This window comes from Perissodus microlepis, chromosome 3 (genome assembly GCF_051167445.1).
Source record: "Perissodus microlepis isolate ML-2025 ecotype Zambia chromosome 3, ASM5116744v1, whole genome shotgun sequence".
NCBI classification, from domain to species: Eukaryota; Metazoa; Chordata; class Actinopteri; order Cichliformes; family Cichlidae; genus Perissodus; species Perissodus microlepis.
The window spans coordinates 12721613-12737748 of record NC_140463.1 but is presented as its reverse complement, the minus strand read 5'-3'; the positions used below and the strand labels follow the sequence as shown (position 1 = coordinate 12737748).

The 16136-nt window shown below is 39.9% G+C and overlaps 1 protein-coding gene across 3 annotated transcripts; it reads left to right on the top strand.

Annotated features, from left to right (window-relative positions):
* Positions 1-4687: 4687 nt before the first annotated feature.
* LOC146389977 (uncharacterized) lies at positions 4688-12965 on the top strand. Of its 3 annotated transcripts, XM_084913783.1 has the most exons (7): positions 4688-4968; positions 5898-6239; positions 6855-6955; positions 8494-8711; positions 9944-10020; positions 10222-10306; positions 12834-12965. In XM_084913783.1, the coding sequence occupies exons 1-4, from the start codon at positions 4899-4901 to the stop codon at positions 8524-8526; spliced, it is 546 nt and encodes a 181-aa protein (XP_084769909.1). In that variant the 5' UTR covers positions 4688-4898; the 3' UTR covers positions 8527-8711; positions 9944-10020; positions 10222-10306; positions 12834-12965. The 3 variants fall into 3 exon arrangements, with proteins under 3 accessions (XP_084769909.1, XP_084769908.1, XP_084769907.1); XM_084913782.1 differs by having other exon boundaries at positions 6855-8662; XM_084913781.1 differs by having other exon boundaries at positions 6855-8711.
* The last annotated feature ends 3171 nt before the right edge of the window (positions 12966-16136 follow it).

Sequence of the window (16136 nt, the reverse complement as noted above, 5' to 3'; positions counted from 1 at the left end):
GGAAATGGAGAGGAAACAGAATTATTTCAGTATTCAGGCAGCTTTTACAAACACTAAACTCCTCACATCAGCTGCCATTTCTGAGTATTGTTTAGTAAAACAGACATTATTTCTTAAACTAGGTTCATCAAAAACAGGAAATATTAGTATGTTTAAAGGAAGTAAGAGATGAAAATCTTTGGACTGTCAGTAGGAGTAAGATTTAGTTCAATTCAATTCAGTTTCATTTATACAGTACAGCGCCAAATCACAACAACAGTCGCCTCAAGGAGCTTTATACTGTAAGGTAGACCCTACAATAATACAGAGAAACAGGATAAAGAAATGCTGTGTAATAAAATCAGAGATTAATAATATATATGATTCAGTGCAGAGAGGTCTATTAACACAGTGAGAAAGGTAACTGAAAAAGATATACTCATTGCATCATGGGAATCCCCCGCAGCCTACAACATATCTAAAGGAGGATTCAGGGTCACCTGGTCCAGCCCTAACTATATGCTTTAGCAAAAAGGAAAGTTTTAAGCCTAATCTTAAAAGTAGAGATAGTTTCTGTCTCCCGAATCCAAACTGGAAGCTGGTTCCACAGAAGAGGGGCCTGAAAACTGAAGGCTCTGCCTCCCATTCTACTTTTAAATACTCTAAGAACAACAAGTAGGCCTGCAGTGCGAGAGCGAAGTGCTCTAATAGGGTGAGATGGTACTACAAGGTCATTAAGATAAGATGGGGCCTGATTATTTAAGACCTTGTATGTGAGGAGCAGGATTTTGAATTCAATTCTGGATTTAACAGGAAGCCAATGAAGGGAAGCCAAAACAGGAGAAATATGCTCTCTCTTTCTAGTCCCTGTCAGGACTCTTGCTGCAGCCTTTTGGATTAACTGAAGGCTTTTCAGGGAGTTTTTAGGACATGCTGATAATAATGAATTGCAGTAGTCCAGCCTGGAAGTAATAAATGCATGAACTAGTTTTTCAGCGTCACTCTGAGACAGGATATTTTTAACTTTAGAGATGTTGCGCAAATGGAAGAAAGCAGTCTTACATATTTGTTTAATATGTGCATTGAAGGACATATCCTGGTCAAAAATGACTCCAAGGTTCCTCACAGTGTTACTGGAGACCAAGGTTCTTCATCATTTTACATGGAATGTATTTCAGCCCTTCAATTTGAAAAAGAAAGTAGCAAAACACAGAAGAAATGCTTCATGCAGAGAAAGAGAACAATAATACTATGAGGTTAAACACCTGTGAGGGGCGGTACCCAAAACTGGATTAAAACTACCCTGAAACTGAAAAGGATATGCCATCGGTTACTGAACACTATCTGGATGCTGTTGGAGAGGAAGCTGATCAGGATCCTCTACTACGGAGCAAGTTCAGCATAAACCAGTTCAGCATAGCTCTGCATGATTGTTTTTACTCAGTCTCACAAAAACAATGCTTTGTAGAGGGTGTGAATTTACCAGCAGCTCTCCAAAGGTGACCTGAGCTCTACAGATGGTGCTTGGCTGCGTCTACTGACACAGAGGAAGACAGTTGGCAGTAACACTCAGAGAACCTTGTTAACTTCAGATTACTTGACAATTAATTTCAGTGTCATTTGTTCAGTCTTGTCTCATTTTCAGCCACTGCCTGCCTTATATGTCTGTTTCCTACCGTCCACAGAAAAACTTTTGTTACACATAATCTGGGTTGGGGCTGTAGTTTGCAGTGAAAGTGTCACACTGCACGTTAATGTAGAAGCACCAGTTTTTGCCTAAGAGAAGAAGAACCCTTTTACCTCCTAGGACCTGGCGTACACATATGTAGACATCACAGTTTTGGACGTCTAGATCAAAATACTTAATTTTTCTCTACAAGGGCCTGATATCCACTTACGAGGACATTATACTGCAACTGTTCTATCAAAATGTGAAACAAATGTCCTCATATGTGGATCTCATTTTTCTCGAAAACAAAAATTAGGTAAAGAAAAAAGGGTAATTGTTTGTTTTTAGATTCTTTAGGTCCCAATCAACCCAAATAGCAAAGAAAAATGCATGCCATGAAAGAGTTTGGGTCTTAGGAGGTTAATGAGGAGTGACATTTTTAGGAAATGAGCTCTAAAGAAACACTTTAAAAAAAATCTTTTGTCTTTTTTGGGGGCTTTTTGCCACTGTACCAGTTTCTAAATATGTTTAGAAATGGACCATCGAAGTGATGGAAAGATCTAGTGCTTCTTTGAAATTTAAAGGAAATCTTAATGGCACTTCTTAAAAAACATATTTATTTATTTATTTATTTTTTTGTACCCTGTTTACTGGGTGTAATGTGCATATATTGCAACGCTTCAGCCTATGAGTGTTAAAAGATTGTGTTTAAAGATGAAATGTGCTGTTGTTTTGCAGGGATTGAGCTGTTGCTGCTTTGCATAAGTAGGAAAATAAATTGGGGCCTAACATAAGCTCTGATTTAAATGATGATGTCATCAGTGTTTGTGGCTTTGGACAGTGAGAATTGCTTCAAGTTGGATTTTTTTGCTTTCTTTTTTTAAATGTTATTCTTGCTCCTGCTGTGGTCATGTGACTGGAACATTACCTGTTTACATGAGAATTTGTAACGTCTCTGGCAGTTTGTACGTGCTGTAAATGGATACCTCATTAAATGTGAAAATGTTTTGTCTGAATCTGATCTTAAAGTCATCAGGCTGTCTCCATCCTTATCTTCTGCTGTTTCTCTCTTGCCATCTACCTGCTCTACCTCCATCTTTATCTGTGAGATAACATTACCTGTTTACCTGACCCTTACATTTTGTCTGTTGTGGCAGTCATCAGTCATCAGGTTGTCCAAGGGCTAATGTCATAGATATCATTATAAGCTGTTTTTCTTGAAAAGGTTTTTCATTTCAAGTGTTCCTGCAAATATTTCACAATAAAAGCTTCAGGCAGAAATGACTGGTTTACCTCTATCGAAATGGGGAATATATAAAATAAATAACGTACCTGTTTAACAAGTATCTTTATGACTGTGTTATCTTTGTGGACACTTAAAGTATATTTATAGGTCTGTGATGTTGTATTTGTTAGTTTCTACTGCGCTCTTAGTCCGAGCTCTAAAAATACTCTTTTACTGTTGATGACACTTTTTATCTGGAAAAATAAATAGCCAAATCTGCTTTTTAACAGGGATATCCTTTCTGGCTCAAAATGACCTCATATCATTCATGAGAGATGTTTGACATGTTTTCCCAACAAGTCATGGTAAATGGCCTGTATTTGTATAGCGCTTTACTAGTCCCTAAGGCCCCAAAGCGCTTTACACATCCAGTCATCCACCCATTCACACACTGGTGATGGCAAGCTACATTGTAGCCACAGCCACCCCGGGGCGCACTGACGGAGGCGAGGCTGCCGGACACTGGCGCCACCAGGCCCTCTGATCACCACCAGTAGGCAACGGGTGAAGTGTCTTGCCCAAGGACACAACGAGCGAGACAGTCCAAGCCGGGGCTCGAACCGGCAACCTTCCAATTACAAGGCGAACTCCCAACTCTTGAGCCACAATCGCCCCAAGTCATTTATAACAGTTTAAAATCCTATAAGCATTTTTTGGCACAACACCGTAAAAAAACCAAAAAAAAACCCCAATAACTTTTAAGGTGGACTTAATGATGTTACTCTCTGGATGAACTGGTATCTTGAATCAGCTTAAATGTCATAATGAGACCTTCCATCCTCTAAGTTCCTGCTTGAAAAGCATCTTGTGTGTGACTGATTTTTAACTGAATTATGGGAAAATCCAGTTATTCTTTTTTCTCACACCAGAAGGGCCAGTGGCAGTTTTTTACATGGGCAACATGGGCAGTTGCCCAGAGTGGCATCGTGGTGGGGGCCAACAAACACAAAAATGGCACACATCATGATATGCACTTATAATTTGCACTGATGTGTTTTGTAAATTCTATCTCAAACATATACGCAAAAAGTGAGCGTGAGAGTCCTCGGTGCACCTGCTTGCTGCTGCTGCTGTGCTGAAGTCTCATACACAACCTGTGCAATATATTTGTGTAACGTGATGTAATGTAACGTTGTAAATCCAAGCCAGGAGAACGTCAAAGCCATCAGATGCTCAGTTTCTTCTTTAAAAAAGAAGAGGAGAAGAAAGGAGCAGAAGATACAGGTAAGCAGATGTGTCACTGGATAATGGCAGGTATTATGTACGACATGCATCCTGAAACAAGATAACATTCATTGGTAGGGATAGTGAAAACTTCTGTTTATCTTTGTTAGCTACTTGGCTATGATAGTAAACAGTAGACAGAGAGTATACGCTGATGTGGCTTATTGGATCTTTTGGACTGTGTTCAGCATAATATTATTATTTCATTAATTGGAAGAGATGTATTGTTGATTTGTCTGCTATTTTCAACAAATTAAAATGGCCGTCTGCATACTCTCTCTCTCTCTCTCTCTCCCCCTCGATAGATAGATAGATAGATAGATAGATAGATAGATAGATAGATAGATAGATAGATAGATAGATAGATAGATAGTGTTCTCCCGGGCACCAAACAGCCTAGGACCGCCTCTGCAGAGAGCACAGTGGGATGACTGACCTATCCCAGACATCCACGTGTACTTTCAACCAACATTTATTCACAGGTAGTATAAGTTGATAGAGGTCCCCCTGCTGATTGGTTTACAGGCGGGTGTAAGTATGCGGAACTTGTGAGGGTCCAGTTTTCACCGGTTTTCAGTCGACCCATCGACATTAAGGACGACGCACGGAAGATAGGCGCAGGGAAGTTTTTTCACTTTTTAGCAATAATATTTTTTAAAAAACTTATTTATCGCGGGGGATCTATCACATATAAAATATAAAACGTTTTATTGTCGAAGAAGAAAGACTCACAACAACGCCATGAGTGCTGGGACATATTTGGGTCTCTGCTTGAGTTTACTGGTCGTCTGCGTGTCGTTGGGCTCTTCAGGTAAGGCTGAGCAGGTTTCAAATGCTTTTTCTTTGTAATGATTTGTGAAATTACAGAAACTCACAGATAAATAAGTTCACATTCTGTAAATATGTTGATGGGTGTGTTGGTGACCGGACAGGTTTAACGTCAAAAGTAAAGCTGGACTGAACCGATTAGAAACGTATGCAAATCTGATGCGTAAACTCAGGCTTTAAAACGTATCAAACTGTTCTCCTAAAGTTAGTGGAAAAGGAAACGTCTAGAAAAAATAACTATAGACCGATCCCCACATGCGGTAACAGGTAAAATCCGCAAAGTTACCCGTGGCTCAACACTAAAGACTATGTCCATTGTTTACGGTCCTGTTTCTAATGTCACTGGTTCAGTAGACAGCTCCTGACGGCGAGTCACGGAAACCGTTTAGAGTCTGTGGCTGTTCCTGTGTTAAACACTACTATTGGGCCTAAAAAATGTGAATAGTAGGATCTCAGTCTAAATGACATGATCCACTGAGACCTGTGCGGTGTCACCTCAAAGAGAGATTTATTGGTTAGTGAGGTATTTTGGGATTCTAATTCAGAGTTTTAAATGGGAGGTAGATGACTATTTTGGAAATGCGTTTTGGTCACAGGGTAAGCACATCCTGTCTCTTAACCCTGCACTGAAGCCTTATACACACTGGAAGTGATCCCCAACAACATGGTGACCAAACACCACAGAAGGTGAACAATATTTGGTTGTGCAGTGCTGAAAACATAAAGTGGGCATTTTTCAGTACAAGTACATTAGAGGGTCATCAGATGTCTGCTTAAAAGTGATTTACAGCGAGCGAATCACTTCTAGTGTTAAAGTTTGGCTCAGTAATTTGGTGGGTGGTTCTGAACAGAAACAGATTGGCTGCTGTGAAGGTGATGAGTCCTCACTCTGTTTTCTTTTCTTTTCCTCAGCTTCAGACCAGCAGATCTTAGGACATCTTGGGATGAGTGTCAATCTGACATTTCAGGTTCCTGCTGGCACCATATCTGTATGGCTAAAAAGACTTGAGAAATATAAAGACAATGAGAAATATATCTCCTACTGCCAAGACTCAACACCAACACGTCCCAGTGACCAGGAGGAGTCAATCAAGGGTCGGGTGGAGGGGATGGACTGTAGCAATATCAGCGGCACCGTCTCTGTAACGTTGAAGAACCTGACCAGAAACGACAGTGGGACATACGAGCTTCAAGGGGTGGACGATGGTGGAAGATTATTTAATAAAACTGTCTTCCTCAACGTTACTGAGCCAGGTGAGACAGGCTTATTCACAACATTACCTCCCCTGGGTATACCACCAGGTGGGTGTAGTACAAAGCTAAATGGTACAATAAATCTAGAAACACCCCTACTTTCATCTCTTGAAATATATTTTAAAGGGAACTTGTATCTCTTTCTCCTTTTTTTGCCAGAGTAAAGTAATTGGACAAGCAAAATATTTTCTGTAACTGAAAAACAGAATATTGTTTAAAAATGGCAGATGATATACAGAGACAAAACTACAAACCTGACTGAATGCCATGTTTAAATAAAAAGCACTATGTAAATGAAAGTCTTTTCCATAATTTGAAATGATTTAAATGGATAATAGATGGTGGGGAATATCAGAATATCATCGTATCAGTGAAAGCAGCATGGGTTATTTTGGGGTTCAGTGTCTTGCTCAAGAATATTTTGACATATATCCGAGAGGGATTAAATCACGACCTGACGTACTCTACCTTCTGAGCCACAGCTGGTCTGAGTGATGTGATCAGAGTGCAGTAGATAATGTCTGACAGCAGTTTGAAGAGGAAATGGATTCTGTTCTGTTCTTCACTCATCACCTACCTGACAGCTGACACCTCACACCTGTTTCTCACCTGCAGGTCAGACAGGAGGAGACACAGAGGATGGAGGGAAGGAGGATGGAGGGAAGGAGGATGGAGGGAAGGAGGATGGAGCCAGTAGAGAACATCCTGGGCTAGCAGTCAGTCTATGTTTTTGTGTGGTTGTGTGTGGTTGTGCATGTGCGCCAGCTGCTATAAAGTGGCTTACAAATTGCTGTAAAAAGAATTCACCCTTTTCTCCTCCTTCTAATAATGAATCTGACAGAGAAACAAAGCAAATAACATTAATAATCTGCAAATAATTCAGTGGTCTAACAATTCTAAGTGAGACCACAAACACATTCTTGTCCAAAGCTCAAATTCTACAAAAACCTTTCCACTGCAGTAAAGTGGAGGGGGTTTTGAGTTTACCGCATTTAAAAACTGCATCCTCACAGCATAAAGGTCCCTGACAGATGGTTACTACAGCTTCTTCCCAGTCTGATGACTGGTGACACGTCTAGAGTCACCTGTCATCTTTTACCTTCTGTCATAAGCTGACATAGGCCAATAAGTCCCCCCACCCATCACCCCCAACCCAAATTTGGTCTTGATGCAATTTGAAAGAACACATTGGCAGATGAGGAAGGCAAGCCGAACCCTGACCTGGGAGGTCAGTGAAGGGGAAATACAAGCACGTGTCGCCATCTAGGAGGTCGGCGGCTGGAGAATACAAGCGCGTGTCGCCATCTAGGAGGTCGGCGGTTGGAGAATACAAGCGCGTGTCGCCATCTAGGAGGTCGGCGGTTGGAGAATACAAGCGCGTGTCGCCATCTAGGAGGTCGGCGGTTGGAGAATACAAGCGCGTGTCGCCATCTAGGAGGTCGGCAGATGGGAAATGCAACACGCCACCGTCTGGGAAATCTACGCCACACGACGATAAAAGAGCAAGGAATGCAGCGACATGCTGTTTATTTTCCACTACTGCAAAACTAAAATAAATGTCTATTTTAAATACATTGTATATTTGACATCTGTAGTCGTATGAGCATGGTGGGTCATGATCTAAACAAAAGAATATGCAGCAAAAAGTGATTTGGGTAACTCTTATACCAAAAAAATCAAGGTAGCCAGCATACCCTGCCTGGAACATGGCTACCAGGGTCCTAACCTGGAGCCAAGCCTGGAGAGAGGCTCAAGGGCGAAGATCAGTTGGCCCAGCCGGGCTCAAGCTGAAGAAGCTATATGGGTCAATTCTTCTGTGGGACACTACTTTGGGATTTGTGGATCGGGCAGAGGTCCTGGTGCTCTGATGCACACATCTGCAGTGATGTGGATCGATGAGCTTCTTTCATAGAGGAGTGGGGCTCTCCCTTAGAGATGGGGTGAGGAGCTTGGTCAATTGAGAGAAAAGTTGCTGCTCCTTCACATAAAAAGGAGCCCATTAAGGTGTTTCCAGCCTTGTCCAACCAGAAGGAGGCCTCGGGTTTGACAGAGGAGATTGTGTATCATGGCTAGATTGCGAGTGACTGTGTGTCCCGCATATGATCTGGAAGAAGTGGCTAGATGCAACCACTCAAATGTGTAATTTCATCTAGACTTAAAACGTGAACTGTGTGTGTGCAGTGGTTTATGCTTGCTAGTAAACAATGTTTGGAAAAGAAAAGGGTAAAACTACCTGTTTTTGTTTGTTTTTCAGTCTCTTTCAGATCCGACAACATCTAGAACATGAAATCATGACAGTGAAGTTTGTATGTAGTTAAATCCTAGAACCTCAACAGGGCTAAAATAATGAAACAGGTTTCCTGAGGACGTGGGCTTCCATGCAAACCATGACACCAGATGGGCCAGGTCACCTTGGAGTGCAGGTACACCGCCTAGAGCCACCTAACAACAGCTGAAAGCATAATTTAGCAGGTAAGACTTTATAATCGTATTAAGTCTGTGTAAGGAGGGGTTACATAACATGTTCCTTTTTCTTCCAATAACAGTAAGGCAGTATGTACCTTTACTAGTTTTACCTAAATGCAAATGCTCAGTCTTACTAAAGATCAGGTACGTGCGGGGGGGGGGGGCGGAACGGGCTTAAGCACCTGCCCCTTTCCTGAAGGGTGCCCCAAGTGCCCTTTTCTTGAGGCAATTTTTTTTTGTGTGTGTGCATGTAGAGTCCTGCCTGTGCCCTCAACAATAATATTTAACTATTCCTCACAGTTTTGCTAAATAAAAGGATCTGGCTTGCATCAGTCACATAATTACCATTAACCAATGATCACCCTTGACGGCAGGGCTCTCTGGTTATGAACCAGGAACAAGCTCGCAAAGAGCACGCACATTTTTTTTTGCCATCTGAGCAGTGCGGAGCTGTAGGAGAAACACAAGTTAATTGGGAGACGCAGACTGATACAACAAAAAAAACAGTAAGTAGGTGTACAGCGTACACTGTAGTCTACAGCAGCGGTCCCCAACCACCTGTCCATGAGTTGTTTGGTACCGGGCGTGAGAGTTGAGGCTCGGATGTGAAATTTATGGTTTTCAGGGTTTCTATCATTATTTTTTATCGTTTTTATCATTAACTCAGTTTCCCTGGGTCTCTTCTTGTGTGTTATGAATAAATCTTCCTTTTTTTTTTTTTTTTTTTTTTTGGTAGTGGTACTGGTTTTATTTTGTTGTATTTATCCACGACACGTTAAAGGCTGGTCTGTGAAAATATTGTTGGACATAAACCAGTCTGTGGCACGAAAAAGGTTGGGGACCGCTGGTCTACAACACACAGCAGTACTAGGTTATTATGTATACGTTGGTAAACTGTCTTGTGACAGCTGACGAATTGAAACAATTGAGCGTGCTGTGTGTGCAACAGCGCAATAATTAAATAATAAATCAATGCAATAGCAAATTGTGCCTTGTTCTCAGATGGACAGCAAGTGGAGATGATACATGAGACGAGGAGATGAAAGGAGGAAGAGAGGCAATGAGTGATTCACAAGCAGCGCCTAGTTTATTTCTCACAGTTGGTGACACTGCTTGGAACCATTAGGCAACAAGCCTTATGGTTCCAAGCAGTGTCACCAGTCTTTGGATTTTATTATTATGTCATAAGACTTGTTTAATCAGCTACCATCTTTCCTATGGACTCTTTAATGCCTCAGATCAACACAGCCCTGTCCTCCAGCACCATCAGCAGCAGCAGCAGCAACCCCTCAACAGCAACATTGCACCCCATCAGGTAAAACATAAACTGCGTTTGCTTTGCATTGTTCCCACCTGATGACAGTGATATAGTATGATATGATTCCATATTAGATTCTTGATAAATGTGTGTTGTTGTTCTCCAGCCTGGATCTGTGTGCCACTTTTTAACTTTAAGCAACCCTTTTAAACATTTCTGCATGGCCCTGCTAAAGATGTTCTCTTGCTCTTTCTGCAGACTAGCTGGTGTCACAGGAGTGAAGAGGCCTCACCTTTGTGTCTTGAGGAATCAACAAGAGTCATCAGCACCTCAAAGTTTAATGGTGCGTTGTTGTGCATTTGAATCACTAAATAAGCCACACACAGAGCACTAACTAGGCTCCACCCATAAATATGCTGCAGCATACTATACTGCAATACCTGGATAATGTATGATATTAGGGGTGTCCAGATTCATAGGCTGCATCCTCCTGAGGACTCGGCCTTCGCGGTCTACGTGGGCCAGGTCCTCCGAAGGTCAGGTAGGCCAGAAGTGAGCGGCTGTGAAACTGGACGGTCTAGCCTTCAGATTTGCATCACCAGCTGTCTTGGTGGAGTTTAATAAACTCGGCCGTCTGCTCCTTTCTGTCTAAAATATAACAGGACACTGGCATAAATTCTCGATCATCTCATATTTCTGATAATCAGTTTTCCATTTGACGTTTATTCAGCTGTGTGAAAACTATAACTTTAATCTCAGCCAAACCGATTTACTCACAAACAAAACACTGAAAAAAGCCAAATTAACATTTTTAAGTTCTCTAAGTGACTTATATCATGTTTAACCTTAGTAGTGAAAGACGGCAGGGGGGTTCACTGTTTTTGCCCCGGCTAGCTGTCGAGCTGGTTGCTAACAGACGTCTCCGAAAATGTCGCAGCACTTCTGAAAATATGTGATGTCTTGATAAACCGAGCAGATATTTGAAGTTTACACAGCTACGTTCTTGCCTAAAAATATCTTAAAAGTTTATTTTGTGACTCAGAGTAATTGGAGTAATATTAAAACTTAGTAGCTGCTGACATTGGCGGAAACTGGAATTGGCTGGGCCGTGCTAGGAATTCTGGAATATGGTGGGTCACCAAGGACACACCCGACCCATCCTTCAAATTGAAGGAAAAGGAGGATGCATTTGTCGGAGTCTACGAATTTGGACTGAATTGTACATAATAATATCACGGATGGTAAATTAAATAGATTTAAGTAGATGCTTGTGCATTCTTAAAGTCTTATAGGTTGAATTGAACTTTGTGATCAGTTCAAAGCCTCCCAGTCAGTGCTGTTCTCCATGCCTGTCTGACTGTACATGATGTTATTAGCACAAACACTTTAAAGGGGATCAGTTAGGACTTCAGCAATAATACAGACAGCAATGTAGTTAGCAATAAAACAGTTTTATTTGGAATTAACTTAAAAAACAAACATCTGTCCTATTTTTTTTTTTTTTTTTTTTTTTTTTTTTTTTTTTTGTGTCATACAGGAAAGAAGCATCAGCAGCAGCAACAGGAAATGGATATCTCTAACAAGTTGATTTGTTCACATTTTCACATCTTAATGTTTAAGTGAAATGTGCATTTTGAGTTTATACACTATATGCATATAAGGTGACCGTTTCCTTTTGCAGAATTTTTGTGTGGTGCGTTTTTTCTATGTCTTAACAAAAGGGGGAACAAAGGTGCTTAATTTAACCTAGACCTGACCCTGAAAAAGGCGTATGAACCCTGTGAGTAATTGTAATTTCATTACAGAAGATAGGTCCATTTAGAGTAGTATCAGATTTGATCAAAAAATCGGAATTGAGCATTAAGACCTGCAGTGTGAACGTAGCCTTAGAGTAGGTTAGTTGTTTTGTTTGCTCTCAGTTTGACAGCTTATTAAAGATTAATATCAGTTTGTACATGCTCCAGATAACTTTTCTTCAAATTCTTTAATTCTAACTCGCTTTTGCAACTTTTTGCTTTTGCGTTACTTGCAACAGCAACTCCACCTCATTGTTAGTCCATTTAAAAAAACTTGGTGGTTTTCCTCAACCGTTTGCCGCAACGTTTCAGAGAGCCGGAAAGTAAATAAACAGCAGACAGAAATGAGGCAGGTCAAATCTTCTTGCGTTTCACGCATGCACAGTACTGGAACGTAAGAGTTTTCGTCTGTTTCAATGTTGACGCACAAATCTGTCAAAACGACTGAAAACGCTAGTGTGGATGTGGAGCGTTTTCAGATGAAAACACCGTTTTCAAATCTGTCCGGGCTAGTGTGGACGTAGCTTTAGAGGGACAATGACAGACCGAGGTCTCAATATTTGATCTGTTTCTGAGAAGCGATTAGAGAAAACTTTAAAGAGCTCATGTGAGATGGGTGGGTTCTAAAAATAAATGACAGGCCTTCTTTTTCTCTTACATTTCATTCTGTTTATTCATCCTTATGTGGGTAAATAATTTCGAATTTGTCCTTTTTTCTTTTTTTTGAACACTTGATAAGGTGCCTGTTTAAATGAATTCACTCATCTCCCTTCATGGACTACACTTGAATAACATTGCACTCTACCTTATCTAACCAGCATATTAAGAGGCTGAGACAGGCTGTTTTCAAAGGGCATGTTCTTTCTCTGCTTCCCATGCTTCAGCTCTGCACACCGGGGTTCATTAACTCACATACTGGTAAAGCTCTGATCAGTTGCCCACTACTTACGATGGAGGAGGGATTTCATCAGATGCTGCATTATTAGGCTCAGAAACAGTTATGGAAGTTGGCTCTTTCAGTCTGAAACTTTGCATGCTTCGGCTCATTCACCTCATCTTACCCTCTCTCTGCAGGAAATTGGGACCCACTGAGAGAGAGAATTCCTGTGGACCTGCCTGAACTGAAGCTTTGGATTCACTAACTGGAAATCCTTCTGTTGTCACATTCTGTTGTTTCTTCACTGTAAATAAACGCACTGAACTTAATCCTGCAAGTCTGTGTTATGAGTCCAGTCAGTCCATTAGTTATGACCGAGATGGGGAATTCCTCATCTGATTTCAATGTCTTGGTCTAAATCCCCAAATGCATCAACAAGAAAGAGATTAGTAACATTCAATTCAGTTTTATTTATGTATTTATTGTATTTAGCACCAAATGACAACATTTACCTCAAGGCACTCACAACCATTTAAAAAAAACTCTGTGGACTTTAATATATCTTAATGTAGCGATTAAAGAAGTTGGTAAGTAGACATGAATCCACATAAAACACCGCTCAGGATGTTGCATCAGAAATAAATGCAGTGTAAAATTCTGATAAAGAAAAATATTTTCCAGGCTCATGTTGGACCCCTTGTCATCACACAGCATGTTATAAAAAAGTGGCTACTCAAGAGTTTAACTCTTTAATTTGCCAAGCCATGTTTGTGACATTTAATTACTCTATTTGTGATTATCATGCATGTACTGGTTCTTTTCGTTTTAAAATATTACTTATGACCTTTTTAATCATTTTTAATGCAGAGAGGGGTTAAACCAACTCAATCATCTCTACGGAAACATCACTTTGGAGTCAAACTATCTGCTTCGACACTTCTGTCAGCCATGAATCAAACATCAAAATGTGGTTATGCAAAGTGGAAAAATTAAAATCTAATCAAATAAATAAAAATCTTTAATTTCACAAAATATACATATTATTTATTTCACACTATATCCCAGCAAAACTATGAAAAGATGTAGGAAACATTTTTCCATCAAAAAATTACAAAAAAACCAAACATCTGAACCCAAATGAACCTATTTGGTGATCTGAAGGTTAAACATGCTTTCATGTTGAAGAAATGAAGAAGTATTTAGACTCTTCACTTACATAACAGTCCAAAGGTTTTGATATCAGAATTTCCTTGAAGCAGATAAAGTAAAAGTACTCACTATGCAGAATCATGTTGACTAGTTAATGTGTATCATGTAGCAGTTGGAAAGGTAAACTATAGACATGGTTGTACGGTCGGAGGGGCAGTAAGGCTCCAGCACCATGTTGTTGAAACTGGTTCTTGAAGCGGTCTAGTGGAGAGCAGCTGGACAAGATGACGCTTTAACAACATAAAATGTCAGAGAGAGCACGTCCTCCTTCAGTTTGTTTCCTTCAGAAACACACAGATGTGATGTCTGAGGAGGCAGATGTTCAGGTGAATATGTGGATGAAATAAAAGGTGAAATCAGAGTGAAGCTCCTGCACTGGTAGGGTTACATATGTATATTAACCAGTTATCCATACTTTATTACAACATCTTTGCTCTCCACCATTGCACATATAAATATAATATTGTTTGTGGCTTAAATCTAAGCTTTTCTCTATAAAACACATGAGTCACACAAAAAAAACCTCAAATGTAACTGTAAGAAAAAGAAGACCTAATAAGCAATAATATACAGCTTTCATTTTTCTCTATTACCATTAAGGTTTATGTGAATATTATACATCCAGTGGAAGAAAGAAGAACGTTTATTTGAATGTGTAAAGGTGATAGGAAGTATGAGATTTTCACACATGCAGAGGAGATTGTGTTTCCGAAACAGATCAGGACATAATTGAAGAGGAGACCGTCTGCAGTGAGAAGAAATTCTCACTGCAGACTGTACACCTGATTCAAAGACCTTTCAAATTCCACTTTGTATTTTCAAGCTCTGTGGGATTTGTGCTGATTAAGGAACCAGAATCAAGACTAGTAAAAATGTAGAATATATTATGGAAAGTGTTAATTTTATCATTTGTCTCTAAAGCCTGCTTTTTCATTCTTTGTGTTACAGCCTTACCAGTGAGATCTGGAGATGAATGATGAAGCTGATGTACTTACTGTTTACCACTGACCAGCAGGCATCTGTATGCTGGGCTTACACTTTCTATGGACGTGTAACAGTGTTTATGTTGTATGTTTATAGTGTATGCCAGGTTAACCACAGTATTGTGAGGGTTATTGGCTCAATAGCGCCCTCTCTCATAAGCAGTGAATAAATGCCACTGGCAGCATTAAAACATTGCCAGATTACGGGGGACAAGGTTGAAGTGAGTTGTAGATCACAGCACTCTGCATCACAGTACACTTTCTGGGACCATTACATATTGGTATTATTGCTATCACTATATGGAGAATATGACCACTGTATATTGTCTGACTGTTAATAAAATAATCTCCACTGATGACTGTTAATAAGAACTAAAGGATAAGCAAGTCTCGTTCATCATTTACTACACAACACAGAGACAAGTGATTTTTTTTGAACAGCCAGTCACAGCAAAGTGATTGAGCCTGGTTACAGAGGCAATATGCTAGCTGAGCTAGTAAGGATTAGCTGGCCACAGCATGTTACTCATTTATCCAAACATGGTCAGTTCTGGTCAGTGAAACACTACGATACTATTAAAGATTAGTAAGAAAAAAACAATTTATTCTACAAGAAACGAAACAGCAGTTTGAAACAGATCAGCTCTTTAGTACCAGGAGAGGTTCTGGATTTAAAACAAGTGCAGAAACACTGAAAAGCTGCAGCTCTGCTGTAATACACCAGTATTACCAGCAGGTGGAAGCAGACTGTACACCTGATTCAAAGACCTTTCAAATTCCACTTTGTATTTTCAAGCTCTGTGGGATTTGTGCTGATTAAGGAACCAGAATCAAAACCAAGAAATGATTAAGATGTCTAGTTTAACTCACATATTTATATGTTTGTAGTTTATCAAAGCAGGAATATACATAAAATCTATCATAGAATCATATCATAATCATAGAATCTACCAAGGGCGTAGATTTGGTTTTGGTATTGGTGGGGACGGATGATTCAACCACTGAACCCTGCCCTGTTTCTTTTTTTTCCTTTTCGTCTTTGCTTCTTAATAAAAAAGGAGAAATATACTTGCCTACATATGCTATTCTACGTGCTTTTAAACCATTTAAAAATCACAATTCATAGTTTTATATGTGAATTATATAATGTTTAATTACTATTAAACAAATGACTGACTAAGTATTTTAGACTTTAGTTTACTTCAGCCATAATCCATATAAATCAGGTATCATACAAAAATAAAAATAGCTTCAAATACAGTCATGACAATAAAAGAATATGACTTTAAGGACTTAACAACATTACTT

What these genes read in the sequence shown, in the direction of transcription:
- LOC146389977 (XM_084913782.1), top strand. Translation starts at nt 4,899, where the DNA reads ATGAGTGCTGGGACATATTTGGGTCTCTGCTTGAGTTTACTGGTCGTC. An exon ending in CGTGTCGTTGGGCTCTTCAG is followed by an intron (nt 4,969 to 5,897) that starts GTAAGGCTGAGC and finishes TCTTTTCCTCAG; the next exon opens with CTTCAGACCAGCAGATCTTA. An exon ending in CCTCAACGTTACTGAGCCAG is followed by an intron (nt 6,240 to 6,854) that starts GTGAGACAGGCT and finishes TCTCACCTGCAG; the next exon opens with GTCAGACAGGAGGAGACACA.